The sequence below is a fragment of the Stegodyphus dumicola genome, chromosome 12 (genome assembly GCF_044657685.1).
Source record: "Stegodyphus dumicola isolate Sdum_Otavi_A_Nest chromosome 12, ASM4465768v1".
In the NCBI taxonomy this organism is placed as follows: Eukaryota; Metazoa; Arthropoda; class Arachnida; order Araneae; family Eresidae; genus Stegodyphus; species Stegodyphus dumicola.
In genome coordinates this window covers 32,832,065-32,856,497 of record NC_140779.1, presented here as the reverse complement: position 1 = coordinate 32,856,497, position 24,433 = coordinate 32,832,065, and the positions used below count along the sequence as shown (strand labels likewise).

General features: G+C 30.2%; 1 protein-coding gene and 1 pseudogene across 1 annotated transcript; one reads left to right on the top strand and one right to left on the bottom strand.

Annotated features, from left to right (window-relative positions):
- Positions 1 to 5,548: 5,548 nt before the first annotated feature.
- LOC118197692 (ribosomal RNA-processing protein 7 homolog A pseudogene) lies at positions 5,549 to 6,527 on the bottom strand (annotated as a pseudogene).
- Positions 6,528 to 6,925: 398 nt separating this feature from the next.
- Positions 6,926 to 22,922, top strand: LOC118197694 (m7GpppX diphosphatase-like). Its single transcript, XM_035369231.2, has 4 exons — positions 6,926 to 7,325; positions 12,857 to 13,002; positions 17,871 to 18,095; positions 22,446 to 22,922. Exons 1-4 carry the CDS (start codon positions 6,932 to 6,934, stop codon positions 22,716 to 22,718), a joined length of 1,038 nt encoding a protein of 345 aa, XP_035225122.2. The 5' UTR covers positions 6,926 to 6,931; the 3' UTR covers positions 22,719 to 22,922.
- Positions 22,923 to 24,433: the final 1,511 nt, after the last annotated feature.

Here is a 24,433-nt window from a genome sequence, read left to right as displayed (position 1 = left end):
CTGAGCATTCAGCTTTTCTAAAAATGGGTGTTAAATTCAACATTTGAGAAAGGCATATGTAATCTATTCTGCATCTTAATGATATTATCATTAACTCCTTTCTGAGAAAACTTTACGAGGTTTTGTAACATACGTAAACAGAAAAAAGGAATTTTACTGCAAAAATAATATGTATGATAGCTACAAAATAATTATGTTCTATATCATCCAATGTAGCGGCTATCTTGAAATTGTGCCTTACTGGTGTCTTGACGTCAAAAAAGAATCGCCAAAATTCAAGGGGCACCCCCCAATTGTAAACTTTTACCATGAAATGCAGCAGGGCAAAAAGATCTAGTTATTAATCACAGAAAATTAAAATATATTAAATATCTTCAAATATCTATTATATAAATATCTTCAAAATACTAAATTATTTCCCTAATTTAAATATCATTACAGTAATTATGTTTCATCATAAAAACTACAGTTGCTTGAAAAAAAAAAAAAACTGCTGTAATGAATAAGATGCTTTCTTTAATAAAATTTTTCAATAATGCCAATTCACAAAATTTACGATTCCTGGAATATTCTTGTTTAGAAATTATCATTATTTAATATGGAACAGCTTTAGAATTGGTCCTTTTGGCGATTTTTTGATTTGGCAACAAATTTTGGTCGCCTATGTATACCCGGCTTTGAAGATCGGAAAAAAATGGCGGATTGTCAACAAAACCGATCTAGACTAAATAACAATCGTAAAAAATAAGCTCTTGATCAGAATAAACAGTCTTTCTCTAATTTTCAACATTTCTAATACAGTCAAAAGTCGTTAATCCGGACTCGTCGGGACTTCGGCAATTCTGGATTATCGATTTTTCCGGATTATAGATCATAAGTTTAAATCTGGTAAGATGGCATTCAGAAATTATAAAATTGAAAATATGAAACCGTAATTTATGAAATAAAGAACAATTATGATCTAAAGGGTATCAAAATTAAAAAAAAAAAAAAAAAAAGCTTAATATTTATTTGTTTACTTTATTAAACATTTCTTTCAATGTAAGTTGTTTAAGTTGCTTCGTTTTATGTGATAATACTTTATCTTTAATTCTATAAACAGACATAATTTCTTCTTCATGTACAAAATTCCGCTGTTAAAGTCCTATAATTGCTATAATTATCAATCGAAAGTTTTTCCTTTTCAATAACCTCTGTATCACTTTCTTCTTTATCGGAAGCGAATTATAATGACGAGGAATTTGATTTAAATCATATCAAAGACGGAGTACACCGAGATAAAACACTACATTTAGTAAGGAATTATAAGCCAAATAAAATGAAAACATTTGCCCTGAAGATAAGGATAGTGCTGACAGATTAACTTCCAATTCATTGCGCGCCGCGGCCTTTCGGCGTCACCCCCCGGGCCGCAGAGCAGCGTGAAATTGATAAACAGATTTCGGAATGGTTTGAGAAACGAAGGATATGCCTTTATCCATTTTTTTGCAGCAATTCCACTTTTTGTTTAATGGACTTCTAAACATACTTTCCCTTTGTAGATCCTTTACATATTAGTAAATATATATCGGAAATTCTATTTGACATAATCGAAAGTTCAAGCTTACTTTTATAATTGCTTTAACAGTCTGCAAAAAATAATAAGCCGGATCCATTTCGAAGATTCAGGAACAACGCAATCTGCAACATTAACTGAATTAGATAATTTTAACTTAGCTTATACCGTCCGTTATACATTAAACGCGCAAGCGTAAACGTATTACGCGCATTCGCAGCCGTAAAAGTCTTACGCGATGCGTCAACGCGACGCATGCGCAGAAAGTTTGTAGCTTTGAGATCCGGATTATGGGTGTCCGAATTAACGACTTTTGTCTGTACTGCTATGATAAATTCTTGAAACACTACCGTAAATGAATTTATGGCAGTGATTATGTTATGAGTAATGAAATTTACAAAAGGTTAATATTTTAAATTACAAAATATAATATTAATGCATTAAACATTAATATTTCAAGTAGTTAGTTAATATTTGTATTATATTAGTACTTAGCTAATATTTTAAATTTACAAAAGGTTAATTTTTATGTTATGAATAATGAAATTTACAAGAGGTTCATAAATGCATTTCAAACTAATAGTATATGTTACTTTAGTTTCTTAGATTCTGTTATTAAAAGAAAATAAAAAAATATTTCAAAGTGAAGGAAATCAAATTAAATTATAATGAGCAAGTTTTGTAGCAGTGTTAGAAATACTTTTTATGATTAAATTTTGTAAATGGTAAAAATATTAAGAAGTGTATATTTTTTAATCCCTAAATTTATTACAAGTAATTTATGTTTATAATTTAAAAGCTAAAATTAAATTATCATAACGAGTAAATTTTGTACCAATGGTAATAATACAACAATCATCATAAATGATGATTTCTGTGAAAAATTCGAACAGTCATTGGAATCCACTAGTGTTGGAGTGATAAGCCACTGAACAGTGGTCGTTCAGGCTGGCTATATGGGAGTTTTTGTGGTTTTTCGTACATGTAATGTGAATCTGAGCCAGTTTCTTTTAAAAAGTACTTTATGAAGGCATCCTTCTTCTGCTAGCCAGCATATATATTTATTTTCTATTCATAATTCTCTCTTATTTTCTTATCTCTTAATTATAAATTGTACTTCTGAAGTGAAGAAGTGTTACATCTATAAGTCGAAAAATATGGTCAATATGTTTGCAAAATCCTGTTCAGTTTTGGACAGCATTTAAATAAAATAAATAATTTGTATATGATGCAAACAAAAATGCATTACACTATTTCATGTAGTGAATAATTAATCAGGGCACAAAGTGTAATGTAACATTCTTTATTTTTTGCAGAGTTTTTAATTTTATAATTTATTAATATAATTTAATTCCAGAGTTTTTTTATGCTTGGGATCTTTACTATCAATTTCCTCCATCCATTTTCCCACCAGAATCTAACTGAAGTTTTTAGTTTGTAAAACAAAGAGTGTTTTGCCTTTCGAGGCCACGTTACTAGGTTGCTAGATAAGATAAGATTTGTAGTCTTTAGTCTTGCATTGTAATTGCTGATAGTTGAACTCCATGCCGGTTAAGTTTTTAACCAACTTTGCATTAAATTGATTTATTTGAATTTAAATTTTACATTTGAACTTAATTGTTATCATAAGTTATCTTGCCACAAGTGGTTGACTGAGTTGTAAGCACAAAGCGTGCCTTCTGTTCTGTACATCTAAACTTTATAAGAGAATAAAAGTATATCTTAACTTAATAACAATATATCTAAACTTTATAATAATAACATTTAAAGACATTGAAATCAGTATCTAAGTGCTTGCCATGTAGTCAAATTTTTATATATAAATTGTACTCTTACTTTTATTACAAAAAATTCAGATTTCTGTTAGATAAAATGTTTAAGTAATGTAGAAAATTGGCATAAAATTTCAAATAAAAAGTCGACTGTTATGTCAACATTCTATTAATAAAAGTAATAATACTCAATGAAGGTTATTCATATACAACTATTAGGTTGTAAGATTTACAAAATTTGAGAACTGTAAATTATAAGCAATATATTCCATAATCTAAGCAACATTATATTTTTACAGTCAAATTATAAAAATGTTATAAAAGCAATAATTTCGGTCCTGATTTGAACCTATGAATTCATGCAATTACACATCCCTATAGTTCTAATATGAGGCAAAAAAGTATTTTTAGACCATGGTAATTTTGATCTCCTTAGCAAAGGAAACAAAGAGTTTACCTCATGCTACTGAAAATGTGTTTTTTTTTCTTGGGGGAAGAGTTTATAATAACATGCAGAGTTGACATATGAAAAAAATGTCAAGACTCATGTGATGTAATATTAAAAGCATCAGTTTTAACTATCAAATTTTAGCTTTTTTAAAAATATTTTAAATGTTGTGCTTTCCTAACAAACGTAACTTTAAGAAAAACATGCAATTTATCCCTCCTGCAATCAAAAGTCTGATACCTACCAAATTCGTTAAAGTTACGTGGACAGAAATGGCGGCATGTTTTTCAGCTCAGTATTTAGGGTTACCATAATTTTACATTTATCGCTCCAAAATGTCACCAAACAAATTTCTCGCCAAAAAGGGCTAATACAGTCAAAAGTCGTTAATCCGGACTTCAGATTATAGATCATCAGTTTAAATTTGGTAAGATGGCATGCAGAAATTATAAAATTAAAAATATGAAACCGTAATTTATGAAATAAAGAACAATTCTAAAGGGTATCAAAATTTACAAAAAAAAAAAGCTTAATATTTATTTGTTTACTTTATTAAACATTTCTTTCAATGTAAGTTGTTTAAGTTGCTTCGTTTTTTTATGTGATAATACATTCTCTTTAATTCTATAAATAGACATAATTTCTTGTTCAGTTACAAAGTTCCGCTGTTTAAGTCCTATAATTGCTGTGTCGAGAATACCGACTAATTTGTCAATCGAAATTTTTTCGTTTTCAATAACCTCTGTTACTTTCTTTGCTATCGGAAGCGAATTATAATGACGAGGAATTTGATTTAAATAATATCAAAGACGGAGTACATCAAGATGAAATACTACATTTAGTAAGGAATTATAAGCCAAATAAAATAAAAACATCTGCCCTGAAGATAAGGATAGTGCTGAAAGATCAACTTCCAATTCATTGCGGGCCGCTGCGTTAAAGATAAACAAAGGATATGTCTTTATCCATTTTTTGCAGCAATTCCACTTTTTGTTTAATGGACTTCGAAACATACTTTCGCTTTGTAGATCCTTTACATATTAATAAATATATATCAGAAATTCTATTTGACATAATCGCAAGTTCAAGCTTACTTTTATAAAATTGCTCTAAAAGTCTGCAAAAAATAATAAGCCGAATCCAATTCGAAAATTAAGGAACAGCACAATCTGCAACATTAACTGAATTAGATAATTTTAGCTTAGCTTATACCGTCCGTTATACATTAAACGCGCATTCGTAAACGTATTTTGCGCACGCGCACAAGTGTATTCGCAGCCGTAAAGGTCTTACGCGCATGCGTCAAGTCGACGCATGCGCTTCAAAGTTTGTAGCTTTGAAGTCTGGATTATAGATCATTCCGGATTATGGGTGTCCGAATTAACGACTTTTGACTGTACTAAAGCTGTGCCTTTAATATAATTAATTTTAATTATAGTTTACTATTAATACTACTGAAAAATACAAAGAAACAACTGCTGTAATGAACAAGATGCTTTCATTAATAAAAGTTTTCAATTTGCAAAATTTAAGATTCCTGAAATATTCTTGTTTAGAAATTATCCGTATTTAATATGATAATTAATTATCTAATTTTAATTACAGTTTAAAAACTTATCAGCTTTAATTTACTGCTTTAAAAGAAAAAGTTGCCGATAACATTTTCATTCAAAGTAAAATCTGAAAATAAGAAACAGCTCATGGGATTATCTCTGTACATCACATGCATGTTATATACAAATTTATATAAAAAATACTATTTAAAATAATAAATAATATTTAAATAAAAAATTTTATAAAAAATACTACCAGTTTCATAGTATACAAAATTTCAGTTATTATTTTAAACAAACACAGATTTTTTAACATGATTGAATGTTTCAAAAAGGTTTAAATTTTCTGTTGGCACGCATTAATGCTATGCGTTCTTTGTCCCTTTCAAATTTTTTACGAAGTTCTTCTATTTGCTGCATTTTGGCATCTCTCAGTTGACTCCTATAAAAGTTTAGTAAAGTTTTTTTGGCCTGTCCACGATTGTTCTTATCAAGTATCTTTTTACCAACAGCTTCAGAACGTGGAATTTTAGGTTTCCTGCTATGTCTCGTTACAGTAATCCATCCTTCTTCATCAGCAACGCCATCCATTTGTTTACCCTTGTCTTTCTCATCTTCAATTTTTTTATCATATTCACTCATATATGATTCTATCTCTTTTTGAAGATCATCAGGATCAATAAATTGCGAATTGTATTCACGTGACCATTTATTTTGGCCAATATTAGACCTGAATAAATCTAATGGAACGGAAAGTACATCAGTAGTTCTCAATTTCAAAACTTTTTTCAAACTAGATGGATTTTTAAAAACCACATAAGCTACTTTGGGCCCCAGAAATGATTCTTGATCAGAAAAATATTTTGATTGTTCAGATTTAGCAGTTTCCTCAATACCTTTCGGTTTGCTGTGTATAAATATCTTTTTTATGTCACCAGTATCCTTCAATATGTACTTCAGGCACTTTTTATTCAAGCACTGTGGTACATTTACAATAAACAATGTACGGTCGGAAGGTTTAACATCATCTTCCTTTCCTTCGTGCTTCTTAATAAACAAAAAACGAATAACTGAGCTATCAGTTCCTAACCTTATAGGATGAGCATAAAATTCACCAAATTTATGACTTACATTTAACGCATCCATAACAACCTCAACTTCAAACCCCACGTGAAAAACTCTTTTTTTTTTTCCCTCCTCAGTGCAAAACCATTAGGTTAAGATGTGCGAACGCTGCTTGCTTTGCGAGAAAATGATCATTAGAAAAAAATTTAATTGGAAAAACATTTAAACACTGAAATGTACTCTTTTGTACCTTATTCAGAATGAAATTGTATATATTGAAATAATTTTAAGTGTTTCATTTTATCAATATTAGTTTTCTTACTAGTTCTTCAAATTAACTATATCTATAGTAAAGAACTGAAACTTTTAATTCATATTTTTTTAATTGTTTAGACATAAACAAGTGCAAGTCTTGAAATATTTAATACTTAATTTGCTGAGATAAAACATTTCGTACTTAACGTATTGTCTGAAAATATTTAATATTTGTGTAATTAACCATGATCATATTACCGAAAATGTTTTATTGTGTTTGGCAATGGTGCGAACCGAAACGAATCGGATATTTAAAATGGCTTCGGATGTTGATACTTCGGAGGATGTGAGCAGTAAACGAATCAAATTGTCAAATGATAGTAAATTGGATCCAGTGGCTGAAGATTTAAGTTCACATGCTCGTATAACTTCGCTTGAAGATTTTAAATTAAAAAATATTTTATCAGATAATGCTTATTCCAAAGCTGTGTTTTTAGAAGGCTCATTTGAACCTGTGGATGACACTGCAGTGATTCTATTGGAAAAACTTCCTTTCGTAAAGGATTCTGTCGATAAATTATTGAATAATGCTGATCTTGCTCTGAATTTAAAATCAAATTCGGCACCTGCTCCAAATATCATTCATTATGCTTGTTATCCTAAAGTTGATCGCGGTGGTAAGTCATATGTATTTCTGAATATAATATTATGAGTAATATTTATTTGAAGTATGTCCATAAATTTGTTAATGCATGAATGGTGTTTATTATATTCACATTTAGGGCAACTTAATTGAAATTTAAACAAATTTGAATGTTGTAGATAGGTCTGAATTGCATCAATCATCTCTATGACATTTTTGTCTGACCATTTCTTTCCTTTTTCAAGGCAAAATCATTAGCTAAAACCTTAATTATGATAAATGATAAAGTTTCATCCTAGTATCCGGTGCACAAGGGATTTGGCGACTTTATGATGAGCAGTAAACGGGACATATACGATGTTGGACGGATCATTTTGGTGTTAGCGATAATTTTCAAAATCGCCAAGGGCCGGTTATCTGAAAACTGCCGATTTTACCAATGATAATATTACTCTGAAAATTATAGCTGTATCTTCAAAGAACAAGCTACACTTTACTACTCATCGTATATGTCCCGTTTTTACTGCTCATCATAAAGTAGCCAAATCCTGTGTGCACCGAATACTAAGATTAAAATAAATTTAAAAAAAAAAAAAAAAATTATAATTCCAAAACAAACAAAAAAAAAAAAAAAAAAAAGTGGCACTTTATACAGCCAAATTGAAAAAGCAGTCTGTATTTAATTAGGGCATTAAAAGTGAAACAACGCAGAAAATTGGTGATAAATTTTCAGAATTGATAGAAGCAGAATGTATTATCATTTTTTTTCCAAATTTATCTCCCGGAAATATGTTAGCAATCTGGCCAAAATGACATCAGCTGAAAAGGGGATTAAGATACAAACCGACTGGAAAAAAAATTCCAGCAAGAAAGGATGGGAACAAATTCTGCAGTTTTTTGGGTTCCTTTTGTAGAGCAGATATCTTTAGGAACCCTCTGAGAATGGTTATTGGAATACTTCTGAAAAGAAGCAGTCCCTTTTGCTCCTACAGTTATGCCAAGGAAAAAATTCAAAGATATCAAAAAAAAAATTTCATTTGATGGTTTATTCTTCATTACAGCCTGTTGATAAATTGGATAAAATTCAACGAATCCCAACTGTAAATTTATGCTTTCTAAAAAGATTTTTTAAAAAATAGACAGAAGTACCTTTGATTAATGTGAAGGTTTGGTATTTATGTGCTGTTGGAATAATAATGTGACAATTTCTCAAAATTGTTACTTTCATCTTCCAATCCACACAGAAAGATACTTGCATGCAAAAAAGAAAATGTGTATACAGCAGCCAGATTTGATTCATAATTCTAGAATGTATGTAGTTTAGAAAGAATGATGAGCAATTACCATCCTCAGCTTCACAATAAGAAATTGTAGTTAAATATTTTTACATTAAATGTGGCTGTCATGGATGTATGACTTTGACATGCAGCAACTTACAGAAATAATAACCAGTTCACTCACCTGGAGTTCTACTGAGATGTTACAATTGCTTTTGTATAATTGCAGCAAGAAAAGATGGATCTCAACTAGGATAATAGCCTAAGAGTGATAGTCATACCTCACAGAAACAGCTCAACTCAACTGAACGGTGTGGAGTAAATGCATGATTAGAATGTAACGAAGGAAGAATAGAGAGATTTTATTTGAACTGTTTTACAGTGTGCTATGAATATAGGTTTAAAATAAAATTTTATGCAGTTTTTGTCCAAAAAAGGGAAATTTTTTTTCATTTAAATTTTAAAATATTTAATTGAATCTTTGCTTTGATTTCAAAATAAGTTCTTCATAATTTCTTACTACTTCACTTATTATTTAGTCTATGACTATACTCCAGTTTTAAATGTAGCATGATGAGCTTAAACAGAAAAAGCCAGTGTTTGCAATTGGGGACATCATAAAATTCTTTATAATTTTTTACCCTTTTTTAACGATTAATACCTTTAAACTAAGGGGAAATAGGCAAGAAAATAATTAAAAATAAATTTAGATCTAAATTTGGCCTTTAAAAGTTTAAATTTTTACAGCTGGTGGATGCAGTTCAGCAAAATAAGGGTTGAATAAAGAGTGTTTAAGTACACATGAGTGGTAAATGCATGCATGCATAACTTGGGCTACATATATAATAAAACAGTCCTGCCAGTTCTTGAACGTATGGGGATTATTAATCTGAAAGTACCATAAAAGTTTGTCCTCATTTGAAATCTTGACTGCCACATAAAAAAATATGATTGAGATATTTAATTTCAAAATTTGATTTTTTTCTGTCTTTTTCAACTTAAAGAGGGGGTCAGTTAAAATAAATGTAAAAAAAGTTGGAATTATAAAATAAATATAAATAAAGTAGAATAATTAATTCAAGGTTAATATTTTCTTTAATTCAAGGTTAATATTTTCTTTAATGTCATTCATTGATAGTCTTTTATAATTTACTAATATGTAGTATTCTTTAATTTAATTTTGTGGCATGTGGTAAGCCAAAAAAGCTTTACACAAGTAATTTATAAGTTTTCAAGTGCTAAAAATGTTATGTATTCTCATGTAGAAACAAAATGTCATAATCATATTTTTAAAAAAATTGCCGCTGTTTTTCCAAACATGAGTGATATAAATTTTTGTAAAAATATATTGATCCATACTTTTCAGGACAGTCTATATAGCAATGCTTGTTACTAAATATGTTAACAAGCCTCTTTATGTCCTCTGAACATGATCTCAAGTTTTAAAATGAAATATGTCCATTGGACTTCTTTGAACAGACTTACATTCAAAATGCACTGAAAGAAACTGCTTACTGAAAGCCCCCCCCCCCAATGGCTAGACAAAAAGTTCCAAAGAACTGAAATCTTACAGGCAGAGGTTACAAACAATAGAACTAAGAATAAAAAGATCAAAATCATTGTCTAAGGAGCACTTTTGCCTCCCAGTATCTCGACTCCTCTGTAAGACCACGAAGAGCTTTACATCAAAGCAGGTGGTCCCTGTCCATTTCTTCTCCAGAATCATAATGTAGGCAAATATGATTGCTTGAAATGGCTATTTCATGCAGATGGGCGGCAAGGCAATCATTTCCTGTATAGAGACGGAAACCTGTAACTACATTGCGTCTTGGAGTATCAACAATAAGAGAAGGACATTCTCCAACTTTTCAAGGCTGTACGAGTCTGAAGATCTTGTAAGATATTAGTTGTGAATGAACTTTTTAAAAACAGTTTAATCCTCCAATAAGAAATAGCTATATTAGGATGTTGTAGTAATCTGGCACCTCTTTTTGCAAGTAAGTCAGCTTGTTCATTGCCCCAAAGGCCACAATGGCTAGGCACCCACTGGAAAACTACTTGTTTTCCCTTTAAAAGGAGAGTTCTCAGAATTCTGGACATTGCAAAATTCCGAGTGTTCAACAAAGCTTATTGATTGAATGGCTGCATGAGAATCAGGAAAGAGGACTGCCCTTGCAAACTTGTAATGAATAGCTAATAATTGATTTAGGATTATACAGATAGCTACTACTTCACCATCAGGGGAAATACTAATGTATCCTGCATGAGCATAAAAAGGAAAAAGATTCAAAAACACACCAGCCCCCCAAAACTGAGAACCCATCAGTAAAAATGAGCAGTCTCTAGGTAAGTGGATATCTAGCTGCAATGGTCTCCAGAGCGAGACATTTCAAAATGCTTTGTACAACTTCTCTCTTTCTTTCGATATTAATCACCTCCAAAGGGTTTCTAGTTGTCAAGAGAGGTTGTCTATTATTTGGAATCTCAAGATTTTTCTTCATGTCCAGGACTTTTTTAATAAATCCATATTGGGTTTTTAATTTCCTAGGCTTGACTATGTAGTCCCTCTAGTGGAAATCCTTCATCCACAGTAGCTTTTAATAGAGAACCAAAACTCTCATTTTCATAATATCCTGGAAGGGTTTATTTTTTGTCAACAATAACATCTCATGGATAGGTCTGGACTTCACAGCTCCTGTAATCAAGAAAAGAAATTGGTTTTGCTTTACTTCAAGTTTATTAATCATCAATTGTGGAGCAGTAATGAGAGCTTTACAACAATATGTCATTAAAGGCAGGATATAAGTATTAAATGTAATGTTAAGAGTGTACCGAGCGCACCCCTGGATACATCCTGCTCAACACTTTAGAATACTAAGTCTGTTTGAAACATGTTCAATAAGCTGCTCAACATGAAGCTTCCATTTTAATTTATTATCAAAAGTCACTCTTAGATAAGTAAAGTAGTCCGTGTTGGTAATCAAAGTATCTTGGTACTTTAACTCTGGGTGAAAAATTTCATAGGTTAGAGAAAAAGACTGTGAAGCTGTCTTTTCTAAATTTACAGTCATATTATTTTCTTCAAACCAAGTCAAAAGCACCTGCAGGGCTTTATTTAATCGGCTTTCAAAAAGCTTTTTTGCAGCATGTTTTGGAGCCTTGATCCAAATAACCAGATCATCAGTAAATAGTAGACAATGGTACTTGCAGAAAATCTGGTCAACCATTTTTGCCTATTAAAGAAAAGACGCCAAACTATGCAATTTTTCGCCAAAAATGGAAAAGTCTTCAAACATGCTGAGTTTGGTGTAACCTTGATTACACATTTTGGTTCTTATTCTTGAGTAAAGACTCCTTTTTTCCCCTGTACTACGCATTTTTGAAAAAAAAAAAAATTAAAATTTGGGACTTGCCTACTACAGAAGAGCATGCTGTTGAATATTTCCACAGTTATGGAATCTTACCGGCAATTAAATTAAAACCTAGTGAAAATAATTGCTTTTACAGTATATCTCCTTAATAAAAATAATGGAATTTTTTAATGAAAAATTAAATATAAATAAATGATAATGTAATACATTTGAAAGAAAAATAAGAGTAGTATGTTTTTTCTTGTATTTTTGGAGGGGGGCACAATTGGCGCCGTCTCTTGTGGTCAACGGGATTTTCCATAAGTACCTAGACAATTAATACCAGGTGTTGATTTAAGAGAAGAAACTAGATCATTGATATTTATATTAAGCAAGGTACAGCTACTAACTCCTTCTTGAGGAAACCCAATTTATACATTAAAATGCTTGGAGAAGGAATCTTCAAACATAACCCTGCATGTCCTCTGGCTTGTGAAAGACCTAACCCAATTAAATCATTTTGATGAAATACCAATACTCAGGAGCTACTCGTATTTCCTCCAGACAGAATCATAAGCCCCCTTAAAGTCAACATAAACAGCTGTCAAAATGTTTCTATCATCCAAAGCATTCTTAATAAACTGGCTGAGTTTTGTCATCACAATTCAGCCAGTTTATTGGTTAGAAAGGTTAGATTTTGTAATTTTTACAGAATTTATTTTATTTTAATTTAAAAACACCAAAATAAGAATATTTTTCATATTTTAAATTTTTTTTTTTTTTTTTTTCATAACTGAAAGTAACAGTGTAACAGTTATGAAAATAAAGGCCACATAAGGACTCTTATATGGACATAGTGTATAACCGGTAAAAATGTTTTTATTAATACTTGTATACTTATGCATTTTATTTTGACACTTGTGTTTTTTCTTTACCAGATATTAAAGCTACAATAATTTATCCTGCCACACAGAAACATGTAGAAAAATATAAGTTTCAGAACGCGTATATTGTGAATGAAACTTCTGAAGTATATGAAAGTATTGTTCAACCTCATATACTCTCACAAGAATTTTCTTTACAGGTATGTTTATGAATATTAAACTGACATATCTCATCTTTACTGTTCTCAAAATGTGTCACATTTTGTTTCCTGGCACTAAAATTAATTTATAGATAGTTTTTATTGATGAAATAAAATTATCGTTGTTTAGTAATTATCTGTAATAACTGCTTTTTGGGGGAATGTTCAGTATATATATATATATTTTAATTTTTACCTGTGATTTCCAGAAGGAAAGTACAGTTTGTTTGCATTTCAGAATGCAATGTAAGATAACTTGGGTAATTGTCAATTTAATTACTGACTGAAGCACCAAGGGGAAAATGTCACCAAGTTTAGGTGCCATATGAGAAAAAACAACACTTTTGAACAATAGAATTTTAATGGAAATTTAATATCCAAAAATACAAATTCCTGCTTTTAACTGAGTTAAAGTTGTATTTATGCTTGTTTTCAAAAATTCAGGTGGAGGGTAAATCGTTTTAGGAAAAATGCAAGAGCCTGATTTTCACTTGATGGTAAATTAAAAATTATCATCATTTTGAAGGGAGAAAAATATCTCGGTTTGGAACATACGCCCTCGCTTGGCAGCAAATTTCTCGCTAAAAATTTTTGCCGAAAAACTCCACGGTGCCGTATTACTATCTAAATTTTTTGTGTATATTTCGAACTTTAAGCCTAAAATGTCTTCAAAAACGCAGTTTTCGCACATGCAAAAACCACGTTTTGAACACACAATTTAAGCTAAAAATCTGAAACAAAACAAAACAAAAAAAAAAAAAAAAAAAACATTTAGATAGCAAAAACGTAAAGTGTCTAACCAAAAATATTTGACAAGAATCCATGTACACAGCGATATGCTTTAACTTAAAAAAAAGTCTACGAATTGCATAATCTAGGCAGCAAAGGAATCTACGATTTACATAACAACAATTTAATAATTTAACATAACAACAATAAATTTATAAAAAAAACCATGTACTCATCATTCTGTTTAAACTTAAAAAAACAACTACGTATTGCACAATCTAAGCATTTCCCGCAAATCAACAAAATCAACTAAAATAAATTACAAACAATTCAAAAAACAACAATAACAACAGAAATTCATAGTAAAAAAAACAATGAACATAACATTCTACAAAATAAAAGCAATAAAATAAAATGCACGTACCATAATGAATACTTCTTCGGACAGCAGAATGTACGGACAGCAGGATTTTACTTTGCACACAATCTAAAATACGCGACTGAAATCTTGCCACCACGTCTCTCGTTGCAACATAGGCCATTTCAAAACACAAATCAACGAGCAAATAAAACCACTGCAAAAGAGTAAGTTTCAATGTCAAAAGGGTTGCCACACAAACAGCATCATCCCCAAAACTATCACACAACACTCAATCGTGCCAAAAACCAGTCCAGAACACATATCGCCACATTTGGTGATCGTAGGTCATATATAAAAAGTAGAGCCTTCGGTTTTTATTTTATTACTTGGATCTGAGTTCACCTCATTATTTGGTGATAATTGCTTTGAAACCTGACAATTGCTGATCACCATTAAGACCTATGAGTATTTCTTCTTGTTATAAACCGTGTACCATGTCTGTTATTGAATAATGAAAAATCTGCGTGTATGTATGTTCCTCACATTATGGTAAAACCACACAGAACCTAGAGTCACCAAATTTTTAACACATATAATCTTTCTTCTGAATATGTGCACCTCAAAGCCTGAATTTTAAATTTCTTTTTATTTATTTATTTATATCATATTTTATTTGAATTTAAGGAACTTTTGATTAGAAGCTTTGTGTTTCCACTCTGTAAAGCATAAGATATATATATATATTAAATTTAACAGAAAACATAGTGATATCAAAAGAATGTTGCTATTTTGCAAAACATAATAATCTATTTGTCTTTTAAATTCAATCAGCAAACTCGGTGATATAAAAGAAATTGTTTACCCCCTGTCCAAATTAAAATAGCTTTATATTCCATGTGGCAGTGTGTTGTTCAGCAAAGTGCAAGGTATTTAATTTTCTTTCAAATTTATTCTGTCATTAATTAACAAAGTAAACAATTTAAAAACAGCAAACACAGATTCATTTCAGATATTGTTAATTACTAGGCAAACCATGGAATTATGTTCACTTTTTTTTTTTTTTTTTCTTTTTATAGTAATTACTTTAGGCATCTGGTCACACAAACAGCTAGTAGTTTAAAAATTGCAAAATTCATTAAGGATATATTTTAATTACATTAATTGAAAAGTATTAGGAAATTAAATATGTTTTGAAAAAGTTATACTACCTTTCTAACAGTAAAAGGAATTTAAAATGTGGTTTTTTCCTAAGTAAAAAATAAATTTAAAATAATTTTTGCAAATTTATAAGTTGTACAGTACGAAGCTCGTAATCCGGACTCGTCGGGACTTCGGTGATTCCGGATTAGGGGTTTTTCCGGGTTATAGATCATCAATTTAAATCTGGTAAGATGGCATGCAGAAATTGTACAAATTAAAAATATGAAACCGTAATTTATGAAATAAAGAGCAATTATGATCTAAAGGGTATCAAATTTTACAAAAAAAAAAAAAAAAAAAAAAATCTTAATGTTTATTTGTTTACCTTGTTCAACATTTCTTTCAATGTAAGTTATTTAAGTTGCTTCGTTTTTTGTGCTAATACTTTCTCTTTAATTCTATAAACAGACATAATTTCTTGTTCAGTTACAATGTTCCACTGTACGAGTTCTGTAATTGCTGTGTTAAGAATACTGACTAACTTGTCAATCAAAATTTTTTTGTTTTCAATAACCTCTCTGTCACTTTCTATCGGAAGCGCGCATGGGTAAACACTATGTGCATACGTAAGTTTGGGGCTTTGAGGTTTGAATTATAGATTATTCCGGATAATGGATGTTCAGATTATGGACTTTGTACTGTACATAATTTTGCTTATTATACAGAAATTCAATTCATTGATGAAGCAATAATTTTAATGTATTTGTAAAATAAAAATTCAGATTTTGCTCTTATTCATATTAGTATGATAGATATCTAGAAGTAAAAATATGTTTCTATTTGTCAAATCTCTTTTATATTTAATGATTATTTTATAGATACTTATGTATTATCCCATCAACCATAATATTTGGCTATAATCAAACTGTGCAAGATGGCAGAGATCCTGCCAAAATTGCATCATTTGTCCCTCCAGAATTCCGCAGAACTGACACCTTTTTATTTAATAAACAATTAAACATTTTGTATTTACTTTTATAACTGACATATGCAAATTAAGAATTCAGTACATATATGGTATGCACTAGTACAACTGCCTTATTAGAAGTCTCCAGATTTTCAGAATACATTAAATTTCATCTGCCACCTGCATAACAATTCATCAGGCAACCTTGCATATGATAATTTTTCAGTTTTAATAAGTAGTCATATTTTTCATATGTGTTCTTTTTGTTGTATTCCCATGATTGTTTACATATGTAGTAGATTGTAATATTTTTCTTTTAAACTCAGTTTTAAAATATTCAGTTGTGGGTGTCACTCGCAGTGAAAGAAACTGCAGTAAAATATTTTCAGGAATACTATATTTCGCCACAAAGTTGCTGAAGGCAGTGGCGTAGCTAGGATTTCAGCGCCTGGGGACAATTGAAGAATTTGTGCCCCTTTCTGTGTGCCAAGAATGGAAAATATTTCATTAAAAAATTTCATAGCATCAATTTGGGGCCACCTGGATGCTGCGCCCAGGAACAGATGTCCCCCCTTGCCCCACCCTAGCTACGCCACTGGCTGAAGGAAACAATTGTTTTGAATCTCTTCTTAATGTGTCCATCACAAAATTTCCATGAGAGCACAAAAGGAGGGGGACACCGCTTGTAAATTTATTAATTTTTTTAGGATAAATACCTAATTAAAGCATATAATGTGTGTGTAATATGTATGCAAATAACAGTATTTTTTTTTTTTTTTTTCAAATTATTATATCATTCTTTTTCTTCTATAAACATTAACTCGACTGCACCACTGTGGTTGCACTAATATATAAGTAACCAAAAAAACCTATACAGATATTAATTCAAATGTTTAGATTAACTGACAAAGCTATTCATTAAAACTGCTCTGGTTATTCCAGTAGTCGAAACTTTGTATGGCATTCAAAATAGCAAGGATATAATCATTCTTTGATTTAGCAGAAGTTCTGTTTTGAACACTATGAGTATAAACTTAATGTAGGTAATTATTCCAGTCTATTACTATTTTCTTGGTGATAATCAGCTGTTCGTTTCTCCATTCAGCTGATGTTTATTCTGTTGACCAACTGTAAATGAAAGGAGTGCAGTCATAAATCTAATTCTACATCCCTAAAAATGCACTGCTTTTCAAATCAATATTTTCTAGTTGCAATTTTTTGTGTTGCAGGGCGTTGTTTATCCGTTTTCAAATAAATTATCACCTCTGTTAATACATGCTTTCCCCCCCCCCCATGTTAGGATTCCTTAGCTTTGAAAATAGTGCATTGCTTACTATTTTGTACAAGGCAAATCCCAAATCTTAATATTTTTTTCTTTTTTCCAAAATGCAATAAAAATGCAGCAATAACAGTTTATTTATATCCTTGTTCATAAAAGCAAAAGGTGGCTTATCCAGTATTGATCAGGGTCACACTAAACAAAAAGCGCAGATGTTATACATGTATTCTGACACCACGATTATCCAAAATTGGTGCTAATCAGAAATAAATTTCTGGACAAGAACTTCACAATCAATAGGGATAATAAATAAGTATCATTTTATTTGTTATGTATAGTTCATGTATATATATGTACATTTATGGTTGTTATATTTCTTCCCCTTAAATTAGTGGATTCATAATATACTAGAACATAAAAGTGAAGTGGAAAGAATAGTATTTGAAGATCCTGATCCTGAAATAGGTTTTATTCTGGTACCAGATTTGAAGTGGGATGAGTCAATTTCAGATTACATTTACCTAATAGCCATTCCTCATAAAAAAAATATAAAATCATTAAGAGATCTCACAGCTTCTCATCTGCCATTACTGAATAATATCAGGTCAAAGAGTTTGGTAAGTTTATTTCTAATATAGATAAATAAGAATATATTATATGCATGGATTATTTAGTGCTGTAATCTTTTCAAATTTCCCTTTGCCATCTTGTGTCTCTGATCTTTATAACAGGCCATCCTAAATCAGTGAATAATTTTTTTTTAATTGTAAAGAGATAACATTTAAGAAGCATTTGCAACATTCTATTTTGATCTCTTGTATGTGCATGTAAATTAAATGTGCTGTCAATTACAATGTCTATTAAAATTTAGCATCAAAATGTTGTGACCTGCGCTATGAATATATCATGCAGAATGTTTAGTCAAAATGAAAATTATTCTGTATTTTCAAAACAGGTGACCCACTGGTCATATAGTTCGACCATCTGAAGCGCAACGCTAGTTGGCATTCTGCCAAAACACGTAGACTCGTCCAAGAGGGGCAGTATTACTTGCTTTGACGTGAAAGGTCTTCTCTTCTCCGGAAAGAGCTATGCTGGAGGGAAAGAATGTGCCCATCCTTCCACCCTATATGACCAGGTCGAACTATATGACCAGGTGACCCACTGGTCATACAGTTCGACCATCTGAAGCGCAACGCTAGTTGGCATTCTGCCAAAACACATAGACTCGTCCAAGAGGGGCGGTATTACTTGCTTTGACGTGAAAGGTCTTCTCTTCTCCGGAAAGAGCTATGCTGGAGGGAAAGTATGTGCCTATCCTTCCACCCTATTTTGAGAATAATTCGGTCCAAATGGCGCATGCATGTTTGCGCTCATAGGCGTGGATGATGCAGTCGACCTATATCAATAACAACAGATGACATACCCTGTATTTGCCTTTGAGTATGAATCATGATGTTTGACCTGGACTGGTTCCCTCTGTGATTACATGAAAATTTCATATATTGCTGCTTTTTTTTATATTATTTTTGTATTAATTGGTATAAAAAATTAATCTAGCATTAACTTATGAAAGACAATTCATAAAGGTCATATTGCAGTGTAAATTTGGGCTGTAATGGTGTTATAAACTTTAGTAATTTTTTAAAAATATTTTTAGTGGGAAATTGAAAATGAGTGCCATGTTTTAAATATAAATAATTTCAAAATGGCTATCGTATTTTTTTGCAAAATATGGTATTATGTATAATTTTAAGTGCAAAATCCATCTGTGGGAGAACAATATCATAATGCTATTTCAAAAATGTGTTAATTCGTTACTTAAGTATTAACGCAACTGCCTTAGCAAAAACTGCTAAATTTTCAGAATGTACCAAACTCTGGCAACCATGCTCATGACAGTCGTTGAGTCAAGCAATGCCGTCATTTTCAAAGGCATTCTTTTCTTGTTGCGCTCCAAGTTGCAATGGTTTTTATAATCTAATCACAATATTTTTTCTTGTAAATTTAGTTTTAAAAGTTCAGCTTGTGAAATTTGCCAGCAATGGATGAAACTCTGGAAAACTTCCGCAAGAATACAGAATTTTGTTGAACATTTTCTAAAGGGAGCAATGAGGTAATACATTTCCTAAATAGCCATTGTTACCAGGGTTTGCCCGAAGCTGAGTCTCCTCAGTTCTCTGACGTTTTTTTCAGCAAAAACTGATCACTGTGTATTTCAAGCAAAAAAAAAAAAAAAAAAAAAAAAATACAGAAAAATTTGAAGAAAAATGTGTTTTACTTTTAATGTATCACATAACCCTTATTTTAATAATTAAAATTTGTATTTTAAATTCCTTTTCATATGTTGATAATGCTTACCGGCTTATGATAAACATTGTTAGATTTGAAATCTTTATTAAAAAAATCTGATTTGTGCACCGCATGACTTCCGTCTACAGAATATTAAATTATACACAATTTTCCTGCATTGTGTTTAAACACATTGAATTAACAACTGTTAATTCAATGTGTTTTAATTAAATGTACTTCGTTGATGGTGCATAAACCACAATAGAATAAAATGTACTCTTTAAAGTTCACTATATTTATTTACCATAGCGACACTTCGGCACTATCTCATTCATTTTATATAAAAATTATATCATATGAAGAATTACCACATGTTCTATTCAAAGATTAAATCTAAAATGATGTATAAAAGAAATTAAACAAATAAAAAAGAAACAGTTTTTCACAGACGATTCAGTGCCGCTTATACCTAATGCACATGTGCTATTAATTAATTCAATTGTCACTTCACGGCAAGGCAAAAATACATAAAAATTCAAAATATTTTCATTAGATATAGAAAAACATAAAACACCAACTACAGTTAAAACAATTTTAAAAAAAGCAATTTTTATAATGAAAATTACAGTTTCTATGCAAAAACTTAAATGATAATTCCAGAATGAATTGAGCATAGTTTAATTCGCAATAGTAAAAGAAGACTTTACTTTGTTGTTACAAAGCTTTTTTTCTTTAGATGGAAACAAATCCACTATTCTGCTAAGTTTCAAATGTAAACAAATGAGGCTTAGTCGTACTTAAGAAACTTTTAAAATGTTGATAATTCCACAATTATTGCATGCTGGTTAAGTAAAGGCATAAAAACCTTAACCGGAAGGAAGATAAGAACAACGTAATTCAATCATTTTTAAAGCAAAAAATGCACAATTTAAAAACATATACGAATAAAGAAACTGAGCCGAGTAACAGAGTGGATATATATCTACAGATATTTATATACTATTGGTGTGGCCAATTGCAACCAAAATTGGATCTACATGTTATACCAGTCCTATATACAAAATCCCAATGTTCTGAGGCTACTCATTGAGTTATGCGAGATACATACGTACGTACAGATGCCTAGAAAAAATCTCTTCAGAATTCATTTTAAATCATTTTTATAATGTTTTGGGGGGAAAGGAGTCATTTATTATGTCCTTACGTACAAATATCACGCAAAAACATCGTTAAATTGCGTTCAGTGGTGGTCAAAATGGATATTTTTATTGAAATATGATACCCGAAATTTTTCGCGATTGCAATGAAAGGGAGGCACTAAAACCACTAACTTGCACCTGGTAAGTAACTTCAATCTTTTCTTCTGTTAAAAATCACCAGCTTTTACCAAGGTGGATGCGTTAATATATAAGTACTGTTATTTTTAAATGAAAAAAATATATATATGTTAAGAGAAAATGCTATATGCACGTATGATAGACATTCAAACCTGCATTTTCAAGTCATGAAAAAATATATTTAATTATGTCTATTGGCCATATAAATTTTCTCCCTCCCTTTTTCCTCCTCATTTCAGACACTGCCATAGCTGCCAACTTTTCCTGAGTTTACCAAAAGATTCTCAGTTTTTTATTGTATCTCCTAATACATTTAGCCTTTACTAAGGAAAAGTTTCCTATAAGGTTCAATAAATTAAATATCTGAATATAATTTTGATTTACCCAATGTACAATAAATTGCTAAGTTTTCCCTTCATCATAATGTGTGTATTAATAATTTATTTTATTTTCTTCATATTTAAAAGTGCTTTGATAAATAAATAGCCAGACAACATAAAATGTAGAATATCTGATTATTTTACATTAGAACTGTATTATAAACACACGAATAAACTGAATCATGCATTTATTATAAAGTGAATTAAAATTAGTTAAGGGTTTTTTTCAAAATGGTGCTTCCACTGTGCAGTGCAAAACAAAAAAAAAAAAAAAAAAAGTACTATCGATTTTTCATATTTCAAAGCTGGCAACTATGTGTAGCTAAAAGTGCAATTGTTAATTAATTAGCCAGAGATCATAAAATGTAGAATATCTTATTAAGTATTTTACATCAGGATAGTATTATAATTAATTAGCCAGAAATCATAAAATGTAAAGTATCTTAAGTATTACATCAGGATAGTATTATAATTACTTAAATAAATTGAATCATGCATTAAGGTGAATTAAAATTAATTTAAGAGTTCTTTCAAAGCAGTGCTGTCACTGTGCAGTGCAAAAACTGCCTGAGTACTCCTGATTTTTCATATTTCAAAGCTGGCAGCTGTGCGTTGCTAAATAATTTTATTCAGTGGATAACTTGTTAATTACGAATCATGTTTTTCATGGCTATTTGTATTTCAGAGGAGTTGTATAAAAAATTAATACAACTTTGTTTTAATAGGGCATTTGTAAAGGATACATATAGTTTGAATACTTAAGTTAAACAAACAATTGAATTTTATATTGACATACAGCATGTTTTACATTAGTGTATTTTATTGCTTTTCTTTTTATATGTATCATTTAAAGTTGTGTAGTTAGTTGCATGTATACATATGCCACTGTTTTATATGCTGTGTAATAATTTATTATTTTCTGATGATATTTAGAAATCCTCTTTGTTATTAATTCCAGGTTGCCATTTCCAAGAAATATAACATTCCAGAAGAAAAACTAGTAGCATACTTTCACTATCAGCCATCATTTTATCATATGCATGTACATTTCAATTGTCTGGAAAAACCTATGCAAGGATCCCAGTGTGGGAAGGCTCATTTATTAGATACTGTTATCGGTAACTTGGAACTGTGTTCAACATATTATCAACAAACTACATTGACATACACATTGAAAGAAAATGATTCTCTTTTCTCAAAACTTAGAGAAGCGTCTGTGATCTGCTCATGATTTTTCTTTTAATGCTTCTGTATTAATTACTTCTTCGAGTACACATAACAAGTTCATTGAAGTCAAGTGTAACTTTTATGTTGGTTGAAAGTTATGCATTCATCTTTGAATTTTTGTTACCTCCCTCAACAAAGAAGGCTTCATGCATCATTTGAAATGTGTACTTTATTTTTTCATAAATAAATAAGGAATAATTATTTTAAATTGTGCTAAATAACATGAAAAGCCTCTAAATAATGAAACTGTAATTTATTAACAATAATAAGTTGTATAAATTTTAAACTAATTCAATTCACCTTCACCATATGCTAAGCAAAAAGTTTAGCATTTTTAAAGTTCAAACCAATTTATTTCAGATTTAACAAAGCATGTTTCCCCCCCTTTTTTTTTCTTCAGGGTGTGGGGGGGGGAGTAATGTAATTTCAAGGGGCTGTGAAAGGTGAGTCTTAAGTCTTCTCTCCCACTGCCATTTGCTTATTGTAGGTGGGTGTTATTTTTTCTTCTTTATCACTTTGTAAGTTTGTATAGTCATTTAGAGAGGATTTAAAGGCTATTTTATTGATTTAATTACGCTTAGTTTTCGTTAATCTATCTATAAATACTTTTAAAAATAAGTTTTTTTTTGGGGGGGGAAGGTAATAGCTAGATTTTGTAAATATATGATGTCATATCTTATTTTTTAAAAACTTTTTAACCTTTTCTTGAAATCTTTAAAAATATGCATAATTTCTACATTTTGTTTGCTTTTACCTTCATGTAAGAATTTCTCTGTTTCCTTTGCATGGCTTCTGAATTGATGTAACTAGACTTATTTCTTTTAATAATGTCTTTTCCAAGCCTTTGAAATAAATAATTATAATTTTATAAGCACTTTTCTTGTCTTTAGAAGTTAAAATTTATTCGTTGGTAATATCTTATATATGTACAAAAGCTTTAACTCTCTGAGTGGTTTGACCGGATTTTATCCTGTCATCAGTTTTTTTTTTTTTTTTTTTTTTTTTTTTACTTCATACATATTAGTTTATAATGTAAGTTAATTTGCTTTCTTACTTACTTGAATAATATAAATAAAATCATAATGATTGTAAGATTTTGAAAATGGAGATTAAAATGAGTAATTATACAAATTTAGCTAATAAATGCTGTTTAAATATAGGTTTTCAAGACTAATATAAAATCTCATGCTGCTCAGAGTTTTAATATCATAAAATAATAATGCATTCATAAAATTATTTATCTTTATTATTATTGTCATTGATTTCTGCAAATGCTGCTCTTTTTTTTTTTTTTTTTTTTTTTTTTTTTTAAAGAGAAAAAAAAAGTTTTCTGTAATTTCTTAATTTTTATATTATAATTTTGTTACATTCAGCGAGATATGAGAGGAATATATTGTTCTGAGGTAATAACTTGTTGTATTCTAAATATCTAAGAATACCTGTTCACAAAATCATCATAGAGGATTTTGATGTTTTATTTTTGCCAGTTACCTGAACATTTTCTTCAAGTTCAACATCTTGTGCCAAAATCATTCATCTATGTAGAGCAGGCCTTTTCATATTGCTCTTTAAAATAATTGTTATTGTTGCGAGTAATAACAATTTTTCATTTCCCAAATGGTCATGAAAATTGCATTTCTCAGTATTGTTACAATCAATATAAGAAATATGCTTCCTCTAATGAAATAGTTCCAGGATTATCAAAATTTAGACTAATTT